General features: G+C 51.9%; 1 protein-coding gene across 1 annotated transcript in view; it reads right to left on the bottom strand.

Moving 5' to 3' along the window:
• AFAP1L2 (actin filament associated protein 1 like 2) overlaps nucleotides 1–20,248 on the bottom strand; it is a 26,974-nt gene that overhangs the window by 857 nt on the left and 5,869 nt on the right. Inside the window, exons 4-17 of the mRNA XM_035891484.1 lie at nucleotides 16,311–16,401; nucleotides 12,036–12,119; nucleotides 9,402–9,607; nucleotides 8,624–8,803; nucleotides 7,968–8,054; nucleotides 7,298–7,382; nucleotides 6,041–6,145; nucleotides 5,189–5,400; nucleotides 3,375–3,520; nucleotides 2,657–2,768; nucleotides 1,710–1,952; nucleotides 1,427–1,619; nucleotides 1,025–1,192; nucleotides 258–439 (exon numbers count right to left, since the gene is read on the bottom strand). Coding sequence (XP_035747377.1) covers nucleotides 258–439; nucleotides 1,025–1,192; nucleotides 1,427–1,619; nucleotides 1,710–1,952; nucleotides 2,657–2,768; nucleotides 3,375–3,520; nucleotides 5,189–5,400; nucleotides 6,041–6,145; nucleotides 7,298–7,382; nucleotides 7,968–8,054; nucleotides 8,624–8,803; nucleotides 9,402–9,607; nucleotides 12,036–12,119; nucleotides 16,311–16,401 — 2,094 coding nt within the window. The remainder of the gene's footprint in view (nucleotides 1–257; nucleotides 440–1,024; nucleotides 1,193–1,426; nucleotides 1,620–1,709; nucleotides 1,953–2,656; nucleotides 2,769–3,374; nucleotides 3,521–5,188; nucleotides 5,401–6,040; nucleotides 6,146–7,297; nucleotides 7,383–7,967; nucleotides 8,055–8,623; nucleotides 8,804–9,401; nucleotides 9,608–12,035; nucleotides 12,120–16,310; nucleotides 16,402–20,248) is intronic.

Here is a 20,248-nt window from a genome sequence, read left to right as displayed (position 1 = left end):
GGGAAATACTGCTGCTGTCCTCAGCCCCAGCCCCCCTCACCTCCCCATCACTGCTGTTACCTCATTATATTATTATGTATAATATATACTATAATTAACACAATACTTAGAAAATACATAAATATAATCTATAAATTTATGTAATATTACATAATCATATAATTGTAATTAATTACTATATCATTAAGCAGGCTGAGACAGGGTGACCACCCAGCTGCCAGAAAGCCGCTGTGTGTCCCAGGGGTGTCCCCACATACCCGGGGGGCTGCGTTCTCCAGGTGCGTGGTGTCCACAGCAGTGCCCAGCGTCACAGGGCCAGACTCTGCCTTCTTCAGGTTCTCTTTCACCTCCACCAGGCTCAGCTCCAGGTCCACCCTCCGGCTCTCCTTCTTTTTGCACTCCTCTTCTATCTCCTTCAGCCTCTGCTCCAGGATCTTGTCTGCAAAGGGAGGGATTGCTTGGTGCGGGTCGGTTCCTGGGTGGCCAGTGCAGAGCTCGGGTGGACACCAGGTACCGGTGGGAGCTCTGCACTGCACCTCCTCGGCACGCAGCTCTGGGGGGCTGCAGGGGACTTGGGGAGCTCGTGAGGGGAGCAGGGACTGGAGCATAGAATCATAGAATTGTTTAGGTTGGAAAAGACCTTTAAGATCATCAAGTCCAACCCTTAACCTAACCCTGCCATCCACCACTAAACCATGTCCCTAAGCACCTTGTCTTCCCGGCTTTCAAATACCTCCAGGGATGGGGACTCGACCACTTCCCTGAGCAGCCCGTTTCAATGCTTGACAAATGCATGGCTTACTCCTGTACATTTTTCTTGTATCTTGCCCCTAAGGGATCATGACAGAGTGAGCTCTTACTCTAGTGTGATTTGGGCTACGTGGTTTGTCTCAGAGCACCAGGTCTCTCCACACTGGAGGTCCAAAGCCCCTTCTGGTCCCAGGTGGGCTAGGTTCATCACCCTCTCCTTTCCCGTGGTCCTACCTTGGCTCATTTTCATGCATCACCTCTTGCCCTGCTCTACCTGTGCTGCCTGCAAGCATTTCCTTCCCCTCCCGCCTCTCCCTGCGCAGCTGGGTGAGCTGAGCCCGGATTTCATCCTTCTCCTTCTCCAGCCGCTCCTTCTCCTCTGTAAACCGCTTCACCTCTGCCTCCGTCCTGTTCTTGCCCAGCTTGGTTTCCACTGCTGCTGCTGGAAACACAACCCACCAAAACAAGCTTAGCCGGGGGAAAAGTGGGAGGGAAAATGTTTTCAGGAGCTTGGAAACAAAACAGATGAGGCTTAGGAAGGTCACCAACCAGGAGATGCATCAGGCCCCCCTGGGCACCACAAAGCTACCATAGAGCAGGGCAAAACTCGCACCTGGAGTACCACCTCTCCCCCAGCCCCTGCAGCAGCAGGCACCCAGTGGTGCAGCCCACTCACCCGGCAGCGGCAGCTTGGGCCGGTGTGCGGGCAGCAGCTGGGGACTGCCCCCCGTCACCGTGCCTGCCGTCACCGTGCCCACTGGCAGCTCGGGGGCCGGCTGGGGGAAGGCGATGTTCTGCTGCTGCGCCTGGATTTTGATGGCGGGCATCCGTGGTGGTGCCTCCTCGGGCTCCAGCTTCTCTGGGTGTTTCTGGGGGGGTGGGAAATGAAGTGGGATGATGTGGTGGGGGAACTGGCTCACTGATTAAGCCTGGTCCCACACCACAGTTCAGGACGGTACCTGCTCCAAGGTCTCCGTTGCCTTACTGCAGGGCTCGGCTTCCTTAGCCACGGGGTCTGTCTCAGCTGGGCTCTCTGCTGCAGCCTTGTTGTTGGCAGCCCTTTCTAAAGACGGTGAGCTGAGGGGTGAAGGCTGACATGACTTCTTACCAGCACAGTGTAGGAAGGATTTCACCGGGGTGAGATCCAGGTACACTCTGTCTTGGTCTCCCTCCAATTTGCTCTCGCTCTTGGGTACTTCTTCCTGCAAAAGGAGAATGTTCCCCTGAAAAGGGACCGTCTGCTGCAGCCAGAAGTACAGGAAACATCTCACTGCAGAGCAGCAGCAGCATCTTGGGCAATCTGGAGTATCTTCCATAAACCTTAGAGGAACTAAAACCCCATTCTCTAAGTCATTCCATACAGGGCTTTTTGGTGTACTGAGGGACAGGCTCCTCCTGCTCCCCTTCAGTTGGTCTTTCCAGTGGTAGGAGCAGCCCCACGCAAGGATCTCACACTGTTGTACATCCAGCAACCCCCGGCAGATGCTTTGCCTTTCCCAGGGTAACAATCCCATCCCCAGCATGGCTCATCTTTCTTGACCTTACACACGGGACTTGCTCTCGCAGGCATCAAAATGAATTTTGATAGACCAGGCTCAAACAATCCACTATCTATCACCAAATAATCCATGCTTTTTGCTGAGGGCAACTCTGGGATTTTATCCCAGCTGCCTGAGGACCCCAACAGCACCTTGCTGGAAACCTCTCACCCATTCCTTAGCAACTCCTCTCCAGCACCCACTTCTGCCCCGCTGCAAAAGCCTGGATTTCTCCGGGGGCTGGGAATCCCCTTTGCTGCAGTCTGAAAACCCTCCCCCTTCGCTCCTGGAGATGCCCCCCAGCCCCATGTTTGCCCACGGTCTCCGCAGAGCAGCGGGGCGGCTGCCTGCAGCACCGGGTATCTTACCAGCGGCGGGTCTGGCAGATCCACGTCATCGTACAGCTCCTCCTGCTGCACCCTGCCCTTCGGCAGGTTGTCGATGTAGGCGTTGGGCTCAGAGTACTTCCTCTGCATTAAGCTGTGAGCGGGCAGCGGGACATCCCATCAGAGGGATCGCTCTCGCTGCGTGGCTGCGCTGTGCTGCATTTTGGGGCATCTGAACACAGCGGTCCTGGGGTCTGGCAGGGCCACACGGCCAGACGCAGGAGATGCGAAGGTAGAGCTGTGCAGCAGTGTGATCGCTCCCGTTGCCCATTAAGCAGCACCCACCAGAGCGGGGCCATGTTTCCCCTCAGCTCCTTCCTTTCTGGCCCAGCCCTCGGGCACAGCCCCGCAGCAGCATGACTGCCTTGCCCCAGTGGAACCATGAACTGTGTGGCTGGGTGTCCATGGTCCCACACCCTCCCAGCCAAGCCCACCCCACCAACCTGCCTTTCCAACAGCCACTTGGGCACGTGCCTCTAGCCCCACGGCAAGCTGCAGCTCAGGTTAGATGTGTCATGGTGGGACAATGACAAGTGCTCTCCTGTCCCACACTGAGCTTCCAAAGAAAGAGACTGAGCCACAGCCGCAAATTTGCCACCTATTCCCATGGCAGCCAACCTCCTGCAGGTGGAGGGCCCCCTGCTGTGGCTCGCTCCCCCTCCCCCAGACCCTGCAGCCCCATGCGTTACCGCTGACGTACAGGAAGGAGTTCTTCGCGGCGCTCACAATGCAGGAAACCCGGTCAGCATCCACGTAATCGTAGGTAAATTCCTCCGGGTCGGTTTTTGAACCTGACTCCGACAAGAGGAGGCCCAGCCAGTGGCCCATTTCTTCCGAGGACTTTGCCTATGAGGTGATCGGACAAAAGCACAGGTTGTAGGAGCAGTTTCTCTGCATTCCCCAGGGCTAACGCAGGCAGTCCTCTGGGCTTGCGAGGGGAAGATGAACGGCCGGGTATTTATATTAAACCTGAGACCGCGTTTAAAGAAGGAAGAAGTACTGCTCTGCATGTGGACTGATGCGCAAATTTGGAAGATCCATGAATGCAGCTCTTCGCTTAACGCCTTCCTACAATTTCTAGTCAGTCTGCATTTTCCTTTCAATGGCGATCAACACAGCTGCCTGCAAGAGCAGGTCTCTGGGGCTGGTGATGCCAGCGGGGAGCTGGCTTTGGCAAGGAAAAAATGCGGGTTTTGTTTTGCACCAGCAGAGCGCAGCAATGGGATTGCCCAACACAGGCGCAAGGAGACCCGAGCACACCAGGGAGCCTGGGAGTTCCTCACGCCGGAGCCCAAACCCCTTCTAGGGCTGTTTGCACAGGGGAGAGGGGAAGGGAAGAGTGTAAAGTGGGATCAGAGAACACCAAAGAGGGAGCCCCTCATTTTAACATGATCAGTACCAAATTCCCAGCTGCAGTGAACAGTCTGACATTTTGCAAAACGAAGAGTTTGTTTGGTGCCTCGAAGTCAGCTCCAGCAAAAAGCCACAGGCACCTCCCAGCAGCGGGGGGTTTCTACCTGAGGCAAGAAGAGGTGGGCTGATGCAGCCAGCTTTTCCTTTGATTTGAGGAGTTAGAGCTCTAAGCACAAAGCAGCAAAATTCAGGGCAAGTGAATCCCAAACTGGAAAGTATATTTTAAGCTTTCAATCTGTTTTATTTAGCAGAGACTTCAGTCCCTGGGAAGGCCGCCAGCCAGCCAGTCTGTACGTTGAGTCTGACATCCCAACAAAATACAGATTCTTCCATTCACAAAATGTAAATTTTCCCAGCACCTCTTCTTCACATCTCTAATTAGGCAAATTTTCTTAGACCCAGACATACCCTAATCAGAAGCTAAACACCACCACCTTCAAACTTCATGGCAGGCCCTCAGAGTCAGTTGTTTAGCTATAAATATTCCACCCACTGGAAAAAATACAGGAAATTGCTCACATTGTCCACCTCCTACTATAATCACGCTGTCGTCAGAGAGAACTAAGATTAGAGATAAACAGTCCTGGATGCAGGCAAAGGAAAGTAACAGATGGAGATGAATTCACTTGCACTTTCAGGGGCAGATCTGTGGTTGGTTTACTTGGGATGCATGACCCATGGCTTTGGGACTCTCTGTTTTCAGAAGATGAAGGTCTCTGTTCCTCCTAACCACAGACATAATCCCTGAAGTGGCATTCCTCTCATCTAACATTAACCATCTGAAATGCATCCCATATAACTTAATCACCCAAGGTTATCCTATAGTCAGTGGAGAGAGATGGGCATCTCCAGAGGACCCTTCATCCCATCCTAAGATGATGGTCCTCTGGAGAATCCAGCATCAGGCACAGCCTGGATTACCAGCTAGGTGGGACACCTTCTAGGTGACCACAGGCAGATGAACCAAAGTCCCACAATTCAGGTTCTGTTTTGCTGGACTGAGGATTCATCTGGAGGACCTCACCAGAATTTAGGCCTACTAAGACATCCAAGCTGATGACTTAAAGCAGAAGCTTTCTTGGAGACAGACATACACCCTACCTCCATAACAACCCGTTCTTCCCCGTTGTGCAGGATGCGGAAGGAGTAGAGATGATCCGGGCTTGGCTCTGGGATAATTTCACAACCTGCCAAACTCAGGGGGTGCTCAGCCAGTTTGCTTCGATTCTTGTCCTGGTAGAAATGGAGGTGACCATCTTTTATCTGACACCAACGGGACTTCCACTGGCTGTTCACTAGCACATTCAGGTAACCTGCAAGCAAGCACACATTACTTAGGCACATTTTCTGCCCCACGGGGAAAGGGAATCCAAACTTATCTGTGCACATGGGGAAGTCTGATGGGTAAGTTCCAAGATCACCACGCAACACAAAGCCACGTGCAATGACAAAGAGCAAAAGCACAAAGACAAGCTGTCCTATCCATATGAAACAGGGTGAAAAGGGTAAAAATCTGTTCAAAATGAGACCCTTGAAATTCAGGTAAGGTTTGGAGCAGCAAGTTGCCTGCAGATGGTTGGATAAAATTGGTCCCCGGTGGTGAATACCAGCTGTCCCACACAACTCTCTCCCTGCTGACTCCCACACCCTGGCCATCAGCAGCACAGATGCCTTCTGCGTGCACCTCTGGTATTGCCTGCCCTTCCTCTTGGGTCACCCCGTGAGCTCTTGCCCACCCTTGTAAGCCACACAGTCACCTTAACGTGCAAGAGGCAGCACAATCCGCATGGATTTACTGGCAAGGACAAGCAGACTGTGGCCTCTTTGCCTCCCCCAGCAGACAGCCTGGCACACGCGCGTTTGGGGAGGACGATCATGGTGCTCGTCCTGCTCTGCACACCGAGATCCGGTCCCGAGACAAGTCCCTGCAGAAGGACTCATGCTGCCACTTACTTGAAGTCTCCAGGGATCTCTCTGGGCTATCCAGGGAGCTGGATTTTTTCCTCCCGAGGTTCATCAAGTTGCTCAGTTTCAGGCCGGTTGTGCCTTTCTTTTTGACTACCAGAAAAGAAGAAGATATACCCGTGGCTTTCCCAACTCACAGCCATACACACGGCCGGCTGTCCCAGCTGGGTGCCCTGCCCCAGAGCTGCCTGCATGGCCGCCCTGCACCAACAGCACTGCAGCACAAACCTCCCTTGCAGAGAGCAAACCTGCAACTCGGGGACAGGCTGTCATAGTCCAAGGCCCAAGGAGATGATGAACAAGATGGCACCAGTAATCTCAGTTAAGTGCTTTGCCAAACACACTTAATCTGTAACGCTTTAAACTTGGGTCAGTTCTGACCCAACGCCAGTCATGGCTGCGGGAAGGCTGTTTGCACAGGTCTTGCTGTGCAGGTGCCAACCTCCCTTCATTTTCTTACACTACAAAGAACTGAATTAAAAAACATTACCCATAAATATTTACTGCATTCGAGTCTTTTCCTTTCTAAAAGAGGGACTCGAGGTGGGGAGGGGGGAAGCTCATGCCCAAAGACCCTCTTCAACATTTTCCTACCGAGCACATCAGTCGGTGAGTGAATATGGCTGTGTAATTGCCAGGTAATCCTGGTAAGAAATCAAGTTGGATGCTTTTAGGCCAGCTTTTCTTGCCCGCTATCATAACAAAATGATGAAGGCCTAGCACAGAGGGACTCAGCAGCTGAGCTCCATCTGTTGGGTGACTCCAGTGACTCCTCAGCATGGATTTCTCTTTCTCTCTCTCACATATGTAGATGGGTCCCACCATCCTTCTAATAGAGCATCTCCTCTTTTAATGTAATTACCTGCCCCACCTTATAGATGCTTAATGCAGTGTAAAGCCCAGAGCTGGATGCCCTAGTGTGAAGGCCACTTAGGTTGGCATTTATGCCATCTCAAACTGTCCCCAAGTGACTTGCCCAGAGTCACGCAGGATCTCTGTGGTAGGGCAGGTATTGCATCCAGGTTTCTCAAGCCCTATCCTAACTCCGTAACTGCTGAGAAATCCCAACATCCACCTGTCACTTCATTATGGAAAAAAGCACTGAAATAAAATTCAGAGGCAGCTAATTCACAAGCAGCTTTCACCCCACCTCAGGTCAGTTTGAGGTGGCAGCGGCAGCAGAAACTGCAGAAACCCTCACCACATGCAGGCTCGATCCCTGTCATCCCCCGGGTGAGGTTTTACCGTCTTTTGTCTCAGCTGTCTCCGGGTGGCCGTCCGTGCTGCTCCCACTCTCGGAGGCTGCGGAGCACCTCTCGGATACCTCCACCTGCCAGCAAGCACCAGACACAAGCTCTGCAGATGCACGTGACTCATTCCTCCAGCCAGCACCCGATGCAAATGCTTTGTTCCCCCCTCCTAAATTCTGAGGTCCCACCCTCTCTGTAGCAGACGCTTTCACACAGATACCCCACTCATGCTATTTTGGGCGTCCACCAGTGACTTGTGAAGGTTTCTTTCTCCTCCCACTGTTTTGGAACAAGCTGCCCCCAGGGCAGCGTCACCTACACCTGGACTAGAGACTGGCCCAAGCCCTGGCGTCCAAGAGTCTATGTCCCTTCCAAAGCTCTTGGTAAGCGCAACTGTCCCGTTGGGTGAGGTAGTGGCTGCTGCCCCGTATGGAGGACAGCCCAATGCTGAGTCAGTTTGGGGGGAAAGATGTGGCAAGAAGATTGAGATTGCAAAGGAAAATTAAGATTGTTCCAATAATGCTCCTTTCCAGTGGAACACGGGTCTGGTCATACTCGTATCGGTCTTTGCTCAGATAAAATTACTGTGCCTACAACTATTATTTTTTAAAGGAACAGGGTGGAAAAGCCTAAGTGCTAGTTCTCTCTGTAGAGACAAGGTGTACCTTTGGGTAACTGAGACGCTGTGAATCTGGGATGTACTGGTTGCCTTCACTGCTTTCGCACAGCAGACCGCTGGTCTCCTGGATTACCTGTGCGGAAGGGGAAGCCATAGCCTGTGAGTGAGCTGCCGTAGCGGGATCAATACTCCTCCCCCTCCCAGGATAGGCAATACCACAGCAGCCTGGAAGACCCACGGTTTAGGCCTCCCTGCGACCCCAGAGACTTCCCTGGTGTTGCAGCAGGCAGCCAGCAGAAACTGCCGGATCCAAGCCAGCTGGGGAGAGGCTGCCAGCAAAGGCAGCCTCGGCGCCTTGCAGCCCCGCTGCCACCCTAGGCTCCACAGAGGCTCCCTCTTCTGCTGCCATCTCGGGGAAAGGGCCACATCTCCCCCTGCCCTCAGCCAATTCATGCTGGACACCCACCCTAGACGTCCCTCCTGCCGCAGCAGCTGGGCTGGGAGGTCCCACACGCACAAGACAGCAGGGAGCTGCAGGAAGAAGCTATCTCGGGACACGAAAATGAAGTGGCAGATTTGTATATGGGCTTGCAGCGAGGAAGCGAGCCAGAGCACACAAGGACAGGACTGAGATAAGATACGGTCTCCCAGCAAAGCCAGCGTAGAAGCATGGGAACACTCGTGGGGCAAGCCACCACTGACCCTGAGCCACTGCTCTGCCTGGTCTTTACTCTGCAGCCCCAGCACGATGACATCGGCGTTCATGGGGATGATCTTCAGCTTGTGCTCTTTCTTCCTCACTTGCTTTTCCTTGTGAATGACAGTGCAGCCCAGCAAATTCACGTCGAGCTGAGGGCTGTGGTCTTTGGAGCTCTTGTAGCACTGGGGAAGGAAGATGGGAGGGCAGGTTAAGAGGTGGAGGTGAGGAGGAGCCTTCCCTCTCGCTCGCTGGCGTGAACTCAACCCTGGAAGTGGCTCAGTGTAACCACACGCATTAAGTACACTCAACACAAGAAGGTCCTACAGGTCCTACAAAGCTGTGGCATCTACACAGACTACACACAGGACAACTCTATATGTAGAGAGATACATGTACATCTACGTGCATGCATATACAGTCTGAAATACCTCTCACAGATACTGCTAGAGGGTCAGGTATGTGGTTAGCCAGTGGGATAAGCATCCCTTCTGCTTAACCACCTCAAAAAGTTTCCCCAAAAAGCACCTCTAGCCATTTTGGGAGTTTGGGATTTTGCCACAAAAATGCTCCCCTCAACAGCCCCATGCCCACGTCCCTTCTGAAAATGGAATGAGATCCCCAAATCTCATTCCAATCCCCCCAAATGGGACACGGCTTTTTAAGCACTGCATCTAGAGGTACTTTGGTTTTGCCAGCTAGTTAGCATGGCCCGAGGTGCCACGTCCCTCCCCAGCTCAAGAAAATAGGTCGTTTTAGGCAGAGAGCAGAGGATCTACCCACCAGCAACCTGGTGTCCTTGATAACACACAGCTGTTTTGCCCACTGTCCCAGCCACTTCTTTCTCCACAGGAACGCACAGATGCGGGCATCCTTCATCAGCTCAATGGTGGCTTCTGTGGATGGCCACTGATGGGTTGCTGACTTGCCTTTGCTGGTCTCTTCTTCATCATAAGATTCATAGGAGCTACTAACGGCTTCACCATCTTCTATAACAAAAGCAAAGCTCTATCATTAAATACATTTCTAGGACGACTCTGAGCCCATTACTTGCCTCAGCCATGCTCATAACATGCAAAAGCTTCCAGTGTAGGGATGTGTCTTTTGAGGCTCTCCTCCAAGAGGATAATCAATAGGAAAATAACCCTCATTGATCCTTTTTTCTTTCTAGCCCAATACTGATCTCATTGCAATGTTTTGTGCTTAATAGTCTCAGTTAGCAAACACTCAAAAGACACTTCTCAGCTGACCACAGATTTGACAGCCATCTCTTAGACATCTTCCAGTGTTTGCTGCTTCCCACCCCACCCCTCCACCAAAGATGTTTTTGCTGCTTTCCACTTCAAGCCAAACAATCTCAGTTTTTAAGGCAACAGCAAGCTACAATAAGTCCTTGTCCTCTGAATGTCAGAAGTAAAAATGGTATTTGCAAGGCCATGCAGAAAGCAATGATCTATTGTATTTGAGACGTCATTCCACTCTCCCATTCCGGGTAACAGGTCTCTCTCTGCTCAGCATCTAAGGGACAGCAAAGGGCTTTGAAGTAATATGCTGTGGCAGCAGCAAAAATTAGCCATAAGTGGCAGCTGTAAATAACAGTAATCACTTTTTTCATGTTCATTCTTAAATGGATTGCTACATTATTAGGATGTGTTGGGATTTTCAATACCCAGCTCTAATGTATTGTGGGTTATTGGAGTTTTCAGCTGATAGGAACAGCTGGTGAGCGGTACCAGACTCATCAGAAACGATGAAAATGTTCCCACTGACTGCAGGGGAATTTGCAATGCTCTGCCAGCGTGTGTAGTATGGCTCCTATTTGCAAGTTAAGCTTACATAGCGAGATGGTAACATTTGGGCAGCATTTGTGTAGGGCTTTGCACTCTTGTCCTACCAAACAGCACAGAGGAATATCATTAAGTTTCTCTCACCAGAATTTAATCTGATTTTGATTCTCATCAAATCTTAATATCCACATAAAGGTAACATTATCAGATTCGTGCAAAATAAAAAGAGGAAAAGCAGCCAGAAAAGAGGGGGAGAAAAAAGCATTAGGAACTTCACTGAAGAACATTTCTTAAGTTGGGTTTATTTGTTCTTAAAAATAAAAGGAACTGAGATGCAGTAACAAAGCTACAGCCTTACCCGCAGTGAAATCTTGCTCTATAACATCCCTCAAGTGATCAAAGCTGCACCAATTAAACAAACTTATTAAAAAGCAAACACTCCCTTTTGAAGTCTCTGAATGGTGCTGGCAGCACACTGCTGGCTCACCATCTCCATACCCTCAGCATACTGGACTGTCTCTCCTTTATGGGAAAACATTACCCCCAATACATTAGCACTGCATTATCCACAGGCACCCTGGGCAGAAATCCAGATGGAGTAAAAATGTTGAGGTTTCTCATCCCTAGAAATACCAAGAAGCTGAACCTCTGCACTGCTAGCAGCAGCAGCAAGGATGCCCAAGGGAACCTTATCTTCTAAATCTCCCTCCTTGTGAACATGGGGCTATTGCTAACTGCCCCTCTGGCCCCCTTTGGGTGCCTCTGGTGCCCCTCACCTAGGCAGTAGGTCTCAGGCTGCCACCTTTCTCCTGGGGGAATAACACTTCTCTTGTATGCTCTTGGTGGGAACCCTGGCTGCTCTTTTGCGCATCAACCACAACCACAAGGGCCTCATGAGAGAAGCTCTTCTCCACTTGAAGAGCTGCAGCCGTTGCCAGCCCCGTGCCACAGCTACAGCCCCATGATGGAAAGGCGCTTTTCCAGGCTGTGTAGTTGGCAAACTGGACAAACCTTGCTTGGGTGACTTGAGACAACACCGTTGCCACTACTAAGGCTCACTCGATCCCAGGTCATACAGCTCAGGCACTTCAGTACCAGGTCTCCATTTCCACCTACCGGCAGTTTCATCATGACCACAGTTTTATCCTCTCATTACCATGGCAGCTGTGTTCTTGGACATCTTTATCTAATCCACCTCTGCTTTCCTGTTTGTCTTCCCACAACCTCCCAGGGAGCTAAATCAATACCGTGACACAAGAAGCTCCAACCATCTCGCACGCCAGAGCTGCCTCTGCCCAAGCAGGGCACCTTCAACATTCTCTGAACAGCCACTTGTCACTACAGCCAGCGTTACCACGTATCAGCTCCACTTCAGTGGCCAGAACCAGGGGAATAAAGGCCAGGGAAGTTCTCTTCACTGTCATCTTGAGCATGGGGAAAGGCACACAAAAACGCTGCCTTGTGTATATCTCCAGCAGGGGCAGAGAGAGGGGAGAGGTGGTTACCCTCCATGCATGTAATGGCAATACCAAGGAGAGGCACTTGATCACCTTTGCTAAAACTGAGGTTTTAAAAAAACCAAAACAAACCGAAAAAAAAATGTATTTCAGGTTTGGAAAGCATGCCATACCCATCGTTATTGTGGCATAAATAACGCCCTCAGTAACCTGCAACCCTGGCTTGGGTCCAGCCGCAGCAAGCCTACCAAACAGACCTGCACAGCCAAAAGGAAAGAGAAAGGGAGACAAAGAGAGAAAGGCACAGATCAGCAAAGGCAGAGAACAAGGGCAGCAGCCCGGCTCAGTCCCACACTCCCCCTTGGCCGGTGAGGCTGCCCCGTCCCTGCTGCCAACGGAGGAGCCCACCATAGGGTGAGACTTCAAACTGGGACAACATTTTCAAGCCATCCCCTCAAACAAGGCAATTCCCTTTAAAACAGAATCATCATCATCATAATTAAAATCAGCCAGGGCAGATGAGCTGTTTCAGCCGGAATAATTACTGCTCAGTTAGCAGTCACGTTGCCCATTGCGTTTTCACTTTGTTTCTTATCGCACCCTTCAATTATGCAAACGCAGCCGAGGACGATAACGCTTTAACACATTTCAGCTCAGGAGGAAGGGGAAGCAGCAGCATTTGCCAGAGCTGTAAAATGAAAGGCAGAGGCGTCCCCAGCGGAGAAGCGGGAATCCTGTTGATGAAAGAGGGACCCCGAGACCCAGTGGTCTCGCCCGCCCGCTTCATTTTAATTAATTCACCCACGGTTCGTTATTGTGCCTCGCAATCCCACCTCTGATGCTGCACGAATCCTCTATCTCCTCAGCCCATCTGGAGGCTTGCTTTGATGTCCTTTCTTGGCAGCACACCCACTAATTTTAGTGATGTTCCTATTTTTGTTTGATTTCACTACGCCCATTTGTTTAGAGGCGCATGGGTTTCTTCCAAGGCTCGGGCTGTAATTCTGTCAGACACACGACCAGCAGCTCCCTGGACCGAGCACAGTGGGCATGGGGAGTTACTGGGGTCAGGCTTTAGCATCCTTGGCCAGGGCAAACCCACGCACGTCCAGGCTGCCCTTTAGCCACAGCAGTCACACCAAGGTCTCAAAGCAGTTGCTAGCAACGAGCATCACTCCATGGAGGACAGGTACGGGATACTATTACAATCTCGTAGGACAAGAGGGGAAAAAGGGATGGGGATCCCAGTTTTGCACTCATTGAACCAGCAGGAAGGACTGAGATCTGCAGGTTTGCCCCGTGTGCCGTGGGATTTGGAGCCTGATCTCTTGAGGCAAAGCAGGGCAGCAGCAGCTTCCCAGCATCGCTGCCTGACCGCCCCACTGCATGGGATGCCACGCTTCACCCCCTCCCGAGCCCTCCGCAGCCTCCCCGTGCCACATACCCACTGCTCCACGTCCCTCCCCGCTCCTCCTTCCCACTCACCCCAGGGCACCACCTCAAACACAGGGTTGCCAAAAAGCAGAGAGATTCTCGGTGACATGATGCCACCTTCCTTCTGACGCAAACCACCTTAGAAGCCGCCGGCGCTGCAGCACACCCGGTGGTTTGTGCAGAAGAAGGGACCTGCTGGGGCCTGCGGAGGGGACCGGCGGTGGCTGAGCTGTCACAGGAGGGGACTGCCTGGGCTTGCACGCCCCACCTCTGCTCGCTTCACGGGCTCCTGTCTCCGCTTACCACCGCGATACTGCTCGGTCAAACACCGAGCCTGCCAGTCAAACAGCTATTGATAGCAGCCACAGACTGCTCCATTTTGACAGGGCTCCCATCATATGGTTTGGGGTTTTTTTTTTCCTCTTTTTTCAACCATGCTTGCAGGGCTCTGATCTCTCGCTTCCTTAGGCATCTGACTGGCCTGGATTTCCGTGGATGGTGGGTGTATTTGCATCTTTGAGCAGCAGGTTACCGAGGAAAAGTGGAGGTTTAAGCTGGGTGTGTGCTTATCGCTCCTGCCAGCCAAGGCTCTGAACGCAATGCGAGTTTAGGGAGCTGTCTGGATAGCGTAACCTGTTTTTTCCCAGCACACAGATCCGTGGCCGTACCCCAGCTAATCCGGCATATGTCTTTACATGCCATGGCTTTTATCGTGTTATCCTCTTTCCCAATGTGCAGCGGGGGGGGAAAAAAAAGTCCATTTATCTTACAGTGCAGGCAACTGGAAACACCGTGCGGGGACAAGGCTGCAGCGGCTGCGGGAGGGCTCCATGCCCCTGCACCCCACTGTCACAGCCCTGTCCCCAGCCAAACAACCCAGAGTGCTTTGGCAAAACTGAGCTGGCACCTAACTACATGTAGCAGAGCTGGGGGGGACATCTCCTCTGCATCAAACAGCACGTGTCACCCCGGCCACAATGAACCCGAGCTGGGTGCGATCTTCCCATTCACCACTGTAATGAAGTTGCAGTCAAAATGGGATGGTTCGGAGAAACAAAGATCTTCCTATGCCTCCCCTGTTTGTTTAGCTTTGTGACTCCTAAGCCTTGGTGAGAACAGTGAGTGACCCAAGCTGAGCTGAGAGCGGCCCAGGTCTGCAAGGTGCACGCACGCGGCGAGGGCTGCTCAGATCCAGCAGCCCCCAGCCACTTCGAGCAGCGGCGCCATCGGCCCCTCCCTGCCAGGGAGCCTCAAAGCCCAGCGGTGCATGCTGGGGCTGGAAAGGACTCTGCTTCTCTCACGAACAGCTCAGATTTGACAGCCGAGGGCTTAGATCCAAATCTTTTACCTCTTCCCCTCTGTGGCGGTGTGCTCCCCCCTCGTCTCTGACTCCCCCCCTCCTTTGACCTCTTTCAAGTGATAACCACCTGTGCTGGTGGCGATAGATGCGTCTGGTCTGTGTCTGGTCGTGAAGGATGCACCCACCGGATGTGGGGGATGAAAGATAACAATACAATAGGCAAGAGCTATTGTGGAATGTGCCCATCTAGGCACAGTGGCCAGTATGCAAATATGACTATGAGCCAATCATCTTACCCCCATAAATAGTGAGCAGCCCAAGAGCCCTTTGAGCTCTCCTGCATGGCAGTGGGCTGCACGCCAGGATCTCCCCTTGAGCAGGGACGCCGCTCAAGGTTACTCCTCGAGGTTGAGAGATTCCTTACCACGACAGATTCTCAGTAAGTGGCTAACAGCATGCTAACTTGGAAATCTTAGCTAAGTGACATAAAGGATTAATTGCGCATATATAATTCTTTAGGCATAAACCATTGACTAACTCTGGGACTAGGATTGGATCCAGCCACACCTAGACTCCTCTCTGAGGGAGTTTAGAAAGCAAGGGGATCTTTTCTGAACCTCATGACTCAAGGGGAGGGTCTCCCTGACAGTTTTGTCTGACCCTGTCCTCTGTGCAGTAAATAACAAAGTGTACCTTGCCATCGAATCTTATAAGCTATTGTTGCATTTATCACTGACCTCTGTTAACTCACTGTTTTACACCAATAAACCACATTATTTTTGCCTCCCTCTCACTCCATCCGCAACACCCTCTCTGCTTGCCGGGGTGCTCCCTGCTCAGCTCTGCCCCACGCCACGTACGTCGCTGCACCCCACGCTGCTGCAGTCGAGGCTGATGAGCAGAGACCCGCTTCTGCAGCCGAGCGATACAATCTCGCTCATTTGGGCTTAAACGGATTATAGAGCGATGACAAGATCAGCTCTGCTATCAGATCGGAGGAAGGTAATCTCTCATGGAGGGTGTTCACCAAAAGGATGCGGGGATACAGCTTAAAAAGTGAGACTCTGGGAGCTCAGCCTGGGTGCAGCAGGGGTGCGGAGCCCACGGGTGACAGGTACCGGTGGCACTGCCGGGGGTGCCCACCCAGGCACCGAGGGAGCGTTCCCAGGGGGAACCCGCGCACCGGCCCCTCACGTGCAGGGCAGCTTGTAAATCAAGTTTACAGATGGCTGCAGAACTGCCACGAGAGACGTAGCTGAACAAATAGCCAATTATAAAAACAGTTATCGTGTCGAACAGACCAACCATCACGGATTTTGAGCCCCAAAGGAACAATTAGAACGCGAGGACATGAATGCAAGCCACCACAGTTTCACCACTCACTCCTTAATAGAAACCTGCACTTGACTATGGCCTGCGTTCCAGAAAACCATCCAGACAAAGAGAACCCACAGTCGTTTATAATATTTCACAGTGATGTTATACTAACCCAGGCACACTACTAATTTCTATAGGGAAGTTAAAAAATTGAGTTATTCAGTAGCCTTTTCTTTCCAACAAGCATTCGATCTGTAATATCAAGCATGACCAGCATCAGAAAACAAATTTATCCCACAAGCTGTAAGAAATGTCCACGCTTTCGTTTACTTGTTCTCATAAACCTCAAGCCCTCCATCTCCCGCATGCAGCCCCCCGAGAGTTAGCTGTGATATACCATTTACGGAGACATCATACGGCTCAGCCTCTTCGTAATATCCCTCCGGGGATTCGACCTTGGGGGCCAGGGGTTGCTTTGTTTCAGGAATCTGCAGAATAAATAAATAAAAGAAGCATGATTTAAGGTAAAAACAGATACTTGAAAACAACGGGGCATCCTTTTTATTGGCGCTGAAGTTCATCCTCGTGGATGAGCCCTTTTAGATGTGTACACCAGGGCTTTCACATAAACTGGCTGAGATGACAGGGAAGAAGGAGACTGCTGAGGGTTTCCAGTGTACAGTTAGCTCAAACATAAAGGAGTTCTTTGAAATTACTGTAAAATTGTGCAATAGATATTATTTGCTTTAATTTTGTCAAAAGCCCAGGGAAGATCAACTCACATGTTTCCTCAAAAGCAGCAGTTGCAACCCTTTGGCCTTACTGTGAACTGGGACTTCTGCCCGCCTGCCCCCCCAAGCTGCCCATTGTAACTGGGGATGATCCCCTGTGCTTTTGATTATCTTCGCAGGGAACCAGAAGGGTGGATATTCGGTGCAATCTTGGCTTTACGCTGAAAAGCACAGCCTGAGCGGTCACTGGTCAAGCCTCCAACTCTCTGCCTGATAGCAAACCAACAGCTAAAAATCTCTGCTTTAGGAGCTATATTAAGAATCTTTAATTGTGCTCTGAGCAAAAAAATGAAGGAAATGGATAAACAACTGATGGAAAATAAGCCTTTGAAAAGAGTCCAAGTGCTGGAAAATCCCTGTGGTGCTTGCAAAACCCCTCCCTAAACACAAGCAAGGGTTGGCAGGAAAAACAGTGCCTTGATCCTTTAGAAATACCAACACATGAGAGAAAAAAGAGGAAGCTAAGAAACAAACTTTTTACTTTTCAAGTAATTTAAGTGCACAGCTTATGCTCTTCCCAAAATACGTGGCATCCCATCTCCCATCATGACCCAACAGTAGTGTTCCCCCCTTTCCCCAGCAAGGTGTCCCCTCCCCTCACCCAGGTCAAACCACCCCCAGTCATCTGACAAGGGTAATGCCCTGGCTCACACCGCTTCCACTGGCTTCTGGCTGAGCCCTGTGCAAATCCTGGACAGGACGCTCAGTGTGTGCAGGGCTAAGGCCCCACTCCTCCCAGGAGCACAAGCAGAAGGGCAGGTCTTTCTCTGCAGCAACATTGAAGGTCATGGATCATGCACAGACCTTCATGCCAGCCCGTGTGATTGCTCCTGGTGGCCTGGAGAAGAGGGTGGACACCAGCACTGCAGAGCTGTCCCTTTGCAGCTCATGCCAGCATCTTCAAATGCAGGTTCAAAGCTGGCCATGCTGCCCTGGGTATTTCCACCAGCAGGTACTGCTGCCCAGAAGTAGAAAGGAAGCTTTGAAGGAAAAGATGTTCTGGCCAGCAGCTGCCCATGAAGGGGGATGCTGCTGAGCCCGTGGCAGGTAGGTACCCTGACTGAACGGGCCAAAATCACCCATCTCTGCTCCTCTATGGGCAAGCGGCACGTGGCTCTGCCAACCTCGCAAACTTCTCAAGTGTCCTGGATGAAAGCTCCTTCTTACATGGGTCTGCCAGATGCTGTGAGCAGGCTCTGAGCTTGCTTTCCAGAGCCACGTAGGGCACACTGCTGGAAAACACTTGCCTCCAAGCACTTAAAGATTTAGGAACTTGTCCTAATGTGTTAAATTAAAGAAATAAAAACAAAGCCAGCCACTCCAAAGCTTTACTTAATCCCTTCCCCTGGCCAGGGAATGTGTCTGCAATTGCCATCTGTGGTGGCCTCCTGCGTGTAGCCAGCTCACACTGTGCTATGACCATAAACAAATTGTCTACACAAAGAAACGCTGTGGGTTTATGTGACGCTGTCCCACAAGTGTCAGAGAGGAGGCGGGGGGGGGAAAGGGGCTGCTCTGTTTTCTTTCCTACAGACAATGGAAGCCAGCCGGGACTAGGTGGGTCTGCACCTCAGCTGCCCCAGAAGTTATTTTTTTCTCTTCTCTTCTCTTTCCTTAAAGGCGTAGAGTTGTTTTGTCTCTAGCTTAAGTCAAAGAGTACATGCTCCGTTATCTAACCCAGGCTGGTCCTCACAAAACATTTGCCTGTTGCATTATGGCACAACGGAGCATGCAAATAAAACCATCTTGGGCATCCGCACCGCGTGACTCTCTCAGTGGCCGGCTGCGGAAAGCGGCAGAGCTGCCAGGGCTACCGCAGATGAAAGGTCACCGATGTCTCAGCCACAGCCCGCGGGACTCATTGTTTAAAGGTTGCTTTGGGACAAATCCAAAGAAATTAGTGGGCTCCAGCTGGGCCACCCCTGTTGGGTTGCCCATTGACTGCTGGCATCAGTGAATACCAGGGACAACCTGCTGTGCAGAGCTTTATCACCAAATTTCTCCTGTGCCTCAAAAGGCAAGCGTAGAGCAACACTGGGGTGCCTTAACATCACCAAAACACAGCAAACTCCACAGAGCTAAAATAGATATATTCTGGGATCCTCTCCTAACCACCCCGTGTCTGGGTAAGGAGTCGCATTCCCTCCTCCATCATCCAGGTGGCCATGGCTCCTGCCCGCGCCAGGAGCAACAAACACGGACAGGGAAGATTCATTTCCCCACAGCAGCAGTTCCCACACGCTGACTGGGACCACGTTAAAGCTCTCCCCAGCCCCACTCCTTGAAGTATGCTCAGATATCCTTGCTGCCAACCACTCGCTGACACCCAGATGCTCTCAGAGAGGAGGTACTTGATTGCTTTATCCGAAGGAGGTTAGCTCCAGTGGGAGAAAGCAGTGCCCAGCACAGGCCTGGGAGAAGACAGATGGCCTAGGTACCCTTCTCAGCTAACACTCAAGACTGTATTTTTTCCAATTCCCCCATTTAACTTCCCGATTGCCCTGTCAGAAAGCTGGGCTGCACTGAGCACAAGCAGAGGTGCCTTGGGGACACCCAGCTGCTGCTTCCCTGCTCATGCCTTCATTCCGCTGCACCACCATCCTCCTGCCCACCTCCCTGCCACTGCCACCACCCCCAAAGCCAAACAGCGACTCCTGCTCCGGTCGCTGCTCCCAAGTGACCATCCCTGTCTGGCTGCGTGGGCAGAGCCCCCCCCGGGGCTGGAGCAGCTCCCAGCAGGCAGCCGCGCTGCATCCAAGGGTTTGCTGGCTGCATCCCGTCCTACCCCCTCATTTTCCCAGCTAACTCCAGCTGAGCCACACAGCCCCCTGGGCAGAAGTCCTGGGGCCTCACCCTGCATCCTCCTTCCTGGACCCCCTGCTCTCCCTTCCTTTCACATCCCAGAATCCCAGCTACAGCGATTCCCACGTTGGCTCAAATACTGAACAGCAACATCCGGGGGCTCGAGGGTGACCTGCATCTCTCGAGGACAGCCAGGCTGGCATGGAGCCAAAATCCCACTGAAAGCTGATGGTGTTGAACTGGACCCTAGCTAGATTTACAACTGGTCCCTGACCAGATTTATAGCTGCCCTACGGAAAAATCTGCAGTGCTGATGCCTCCTCCTCCTCGCAGACCTGCGGGCTGTACAACCAGTGCAACGCCTGGCATGTGTGCCCGATGCACAGACACCACCAGGCGCTTCAGCTAGAAGCAAAACCTCATCTTCTCTGCTCACGCTCAAACTCTGCGGGGCTCTGCCGGCGAGGGAGAGCCTGGCCCAGGGATCGCCCCACCACCTCGCAGCTGAAGGATTTCTGGCTTTTATAAGTTCATGCCAGCAGCCCAGATACAGCTGCTTTACATCTTGGAGATTTCCAAAGCTGAGAGCCAACCTCACCTTTGTTTCTTTGGAAAACCTCAGTTCTCTTCATTCTTTGAGCCTGGATTGCCATGCCGTGGGTTTCCCTGGCAGGGAACACGGCCCGTTTTGCACAGCACTCCTGCGTGCGCACGGGAAGCCCAGGGCTCCCGCAGCTGCCTG

The sequence above is a fragment of the Egretta garzetta genome, unplaced genomic scaffold, assembly GCF_000687185.1.
Source record: "Egretta garzetta isolate BGI_Z169 unplaced genomic scaffold, ASM68718v1 scaffold273, whole genome shotgun sequence".
Classification (NCBI taxonomy): domain Eukaryota; kingdom Metazoa; phylum Chordata; class Aves; order Pelecaniformes; family Ardeidae; genus Egretta; species Egretta garzetta.
The sequence above is the reverse complement of the archived record's forward strand: the minus strand, read 5'-3'. Positions and strand labels throughout refer to the sequence as shown.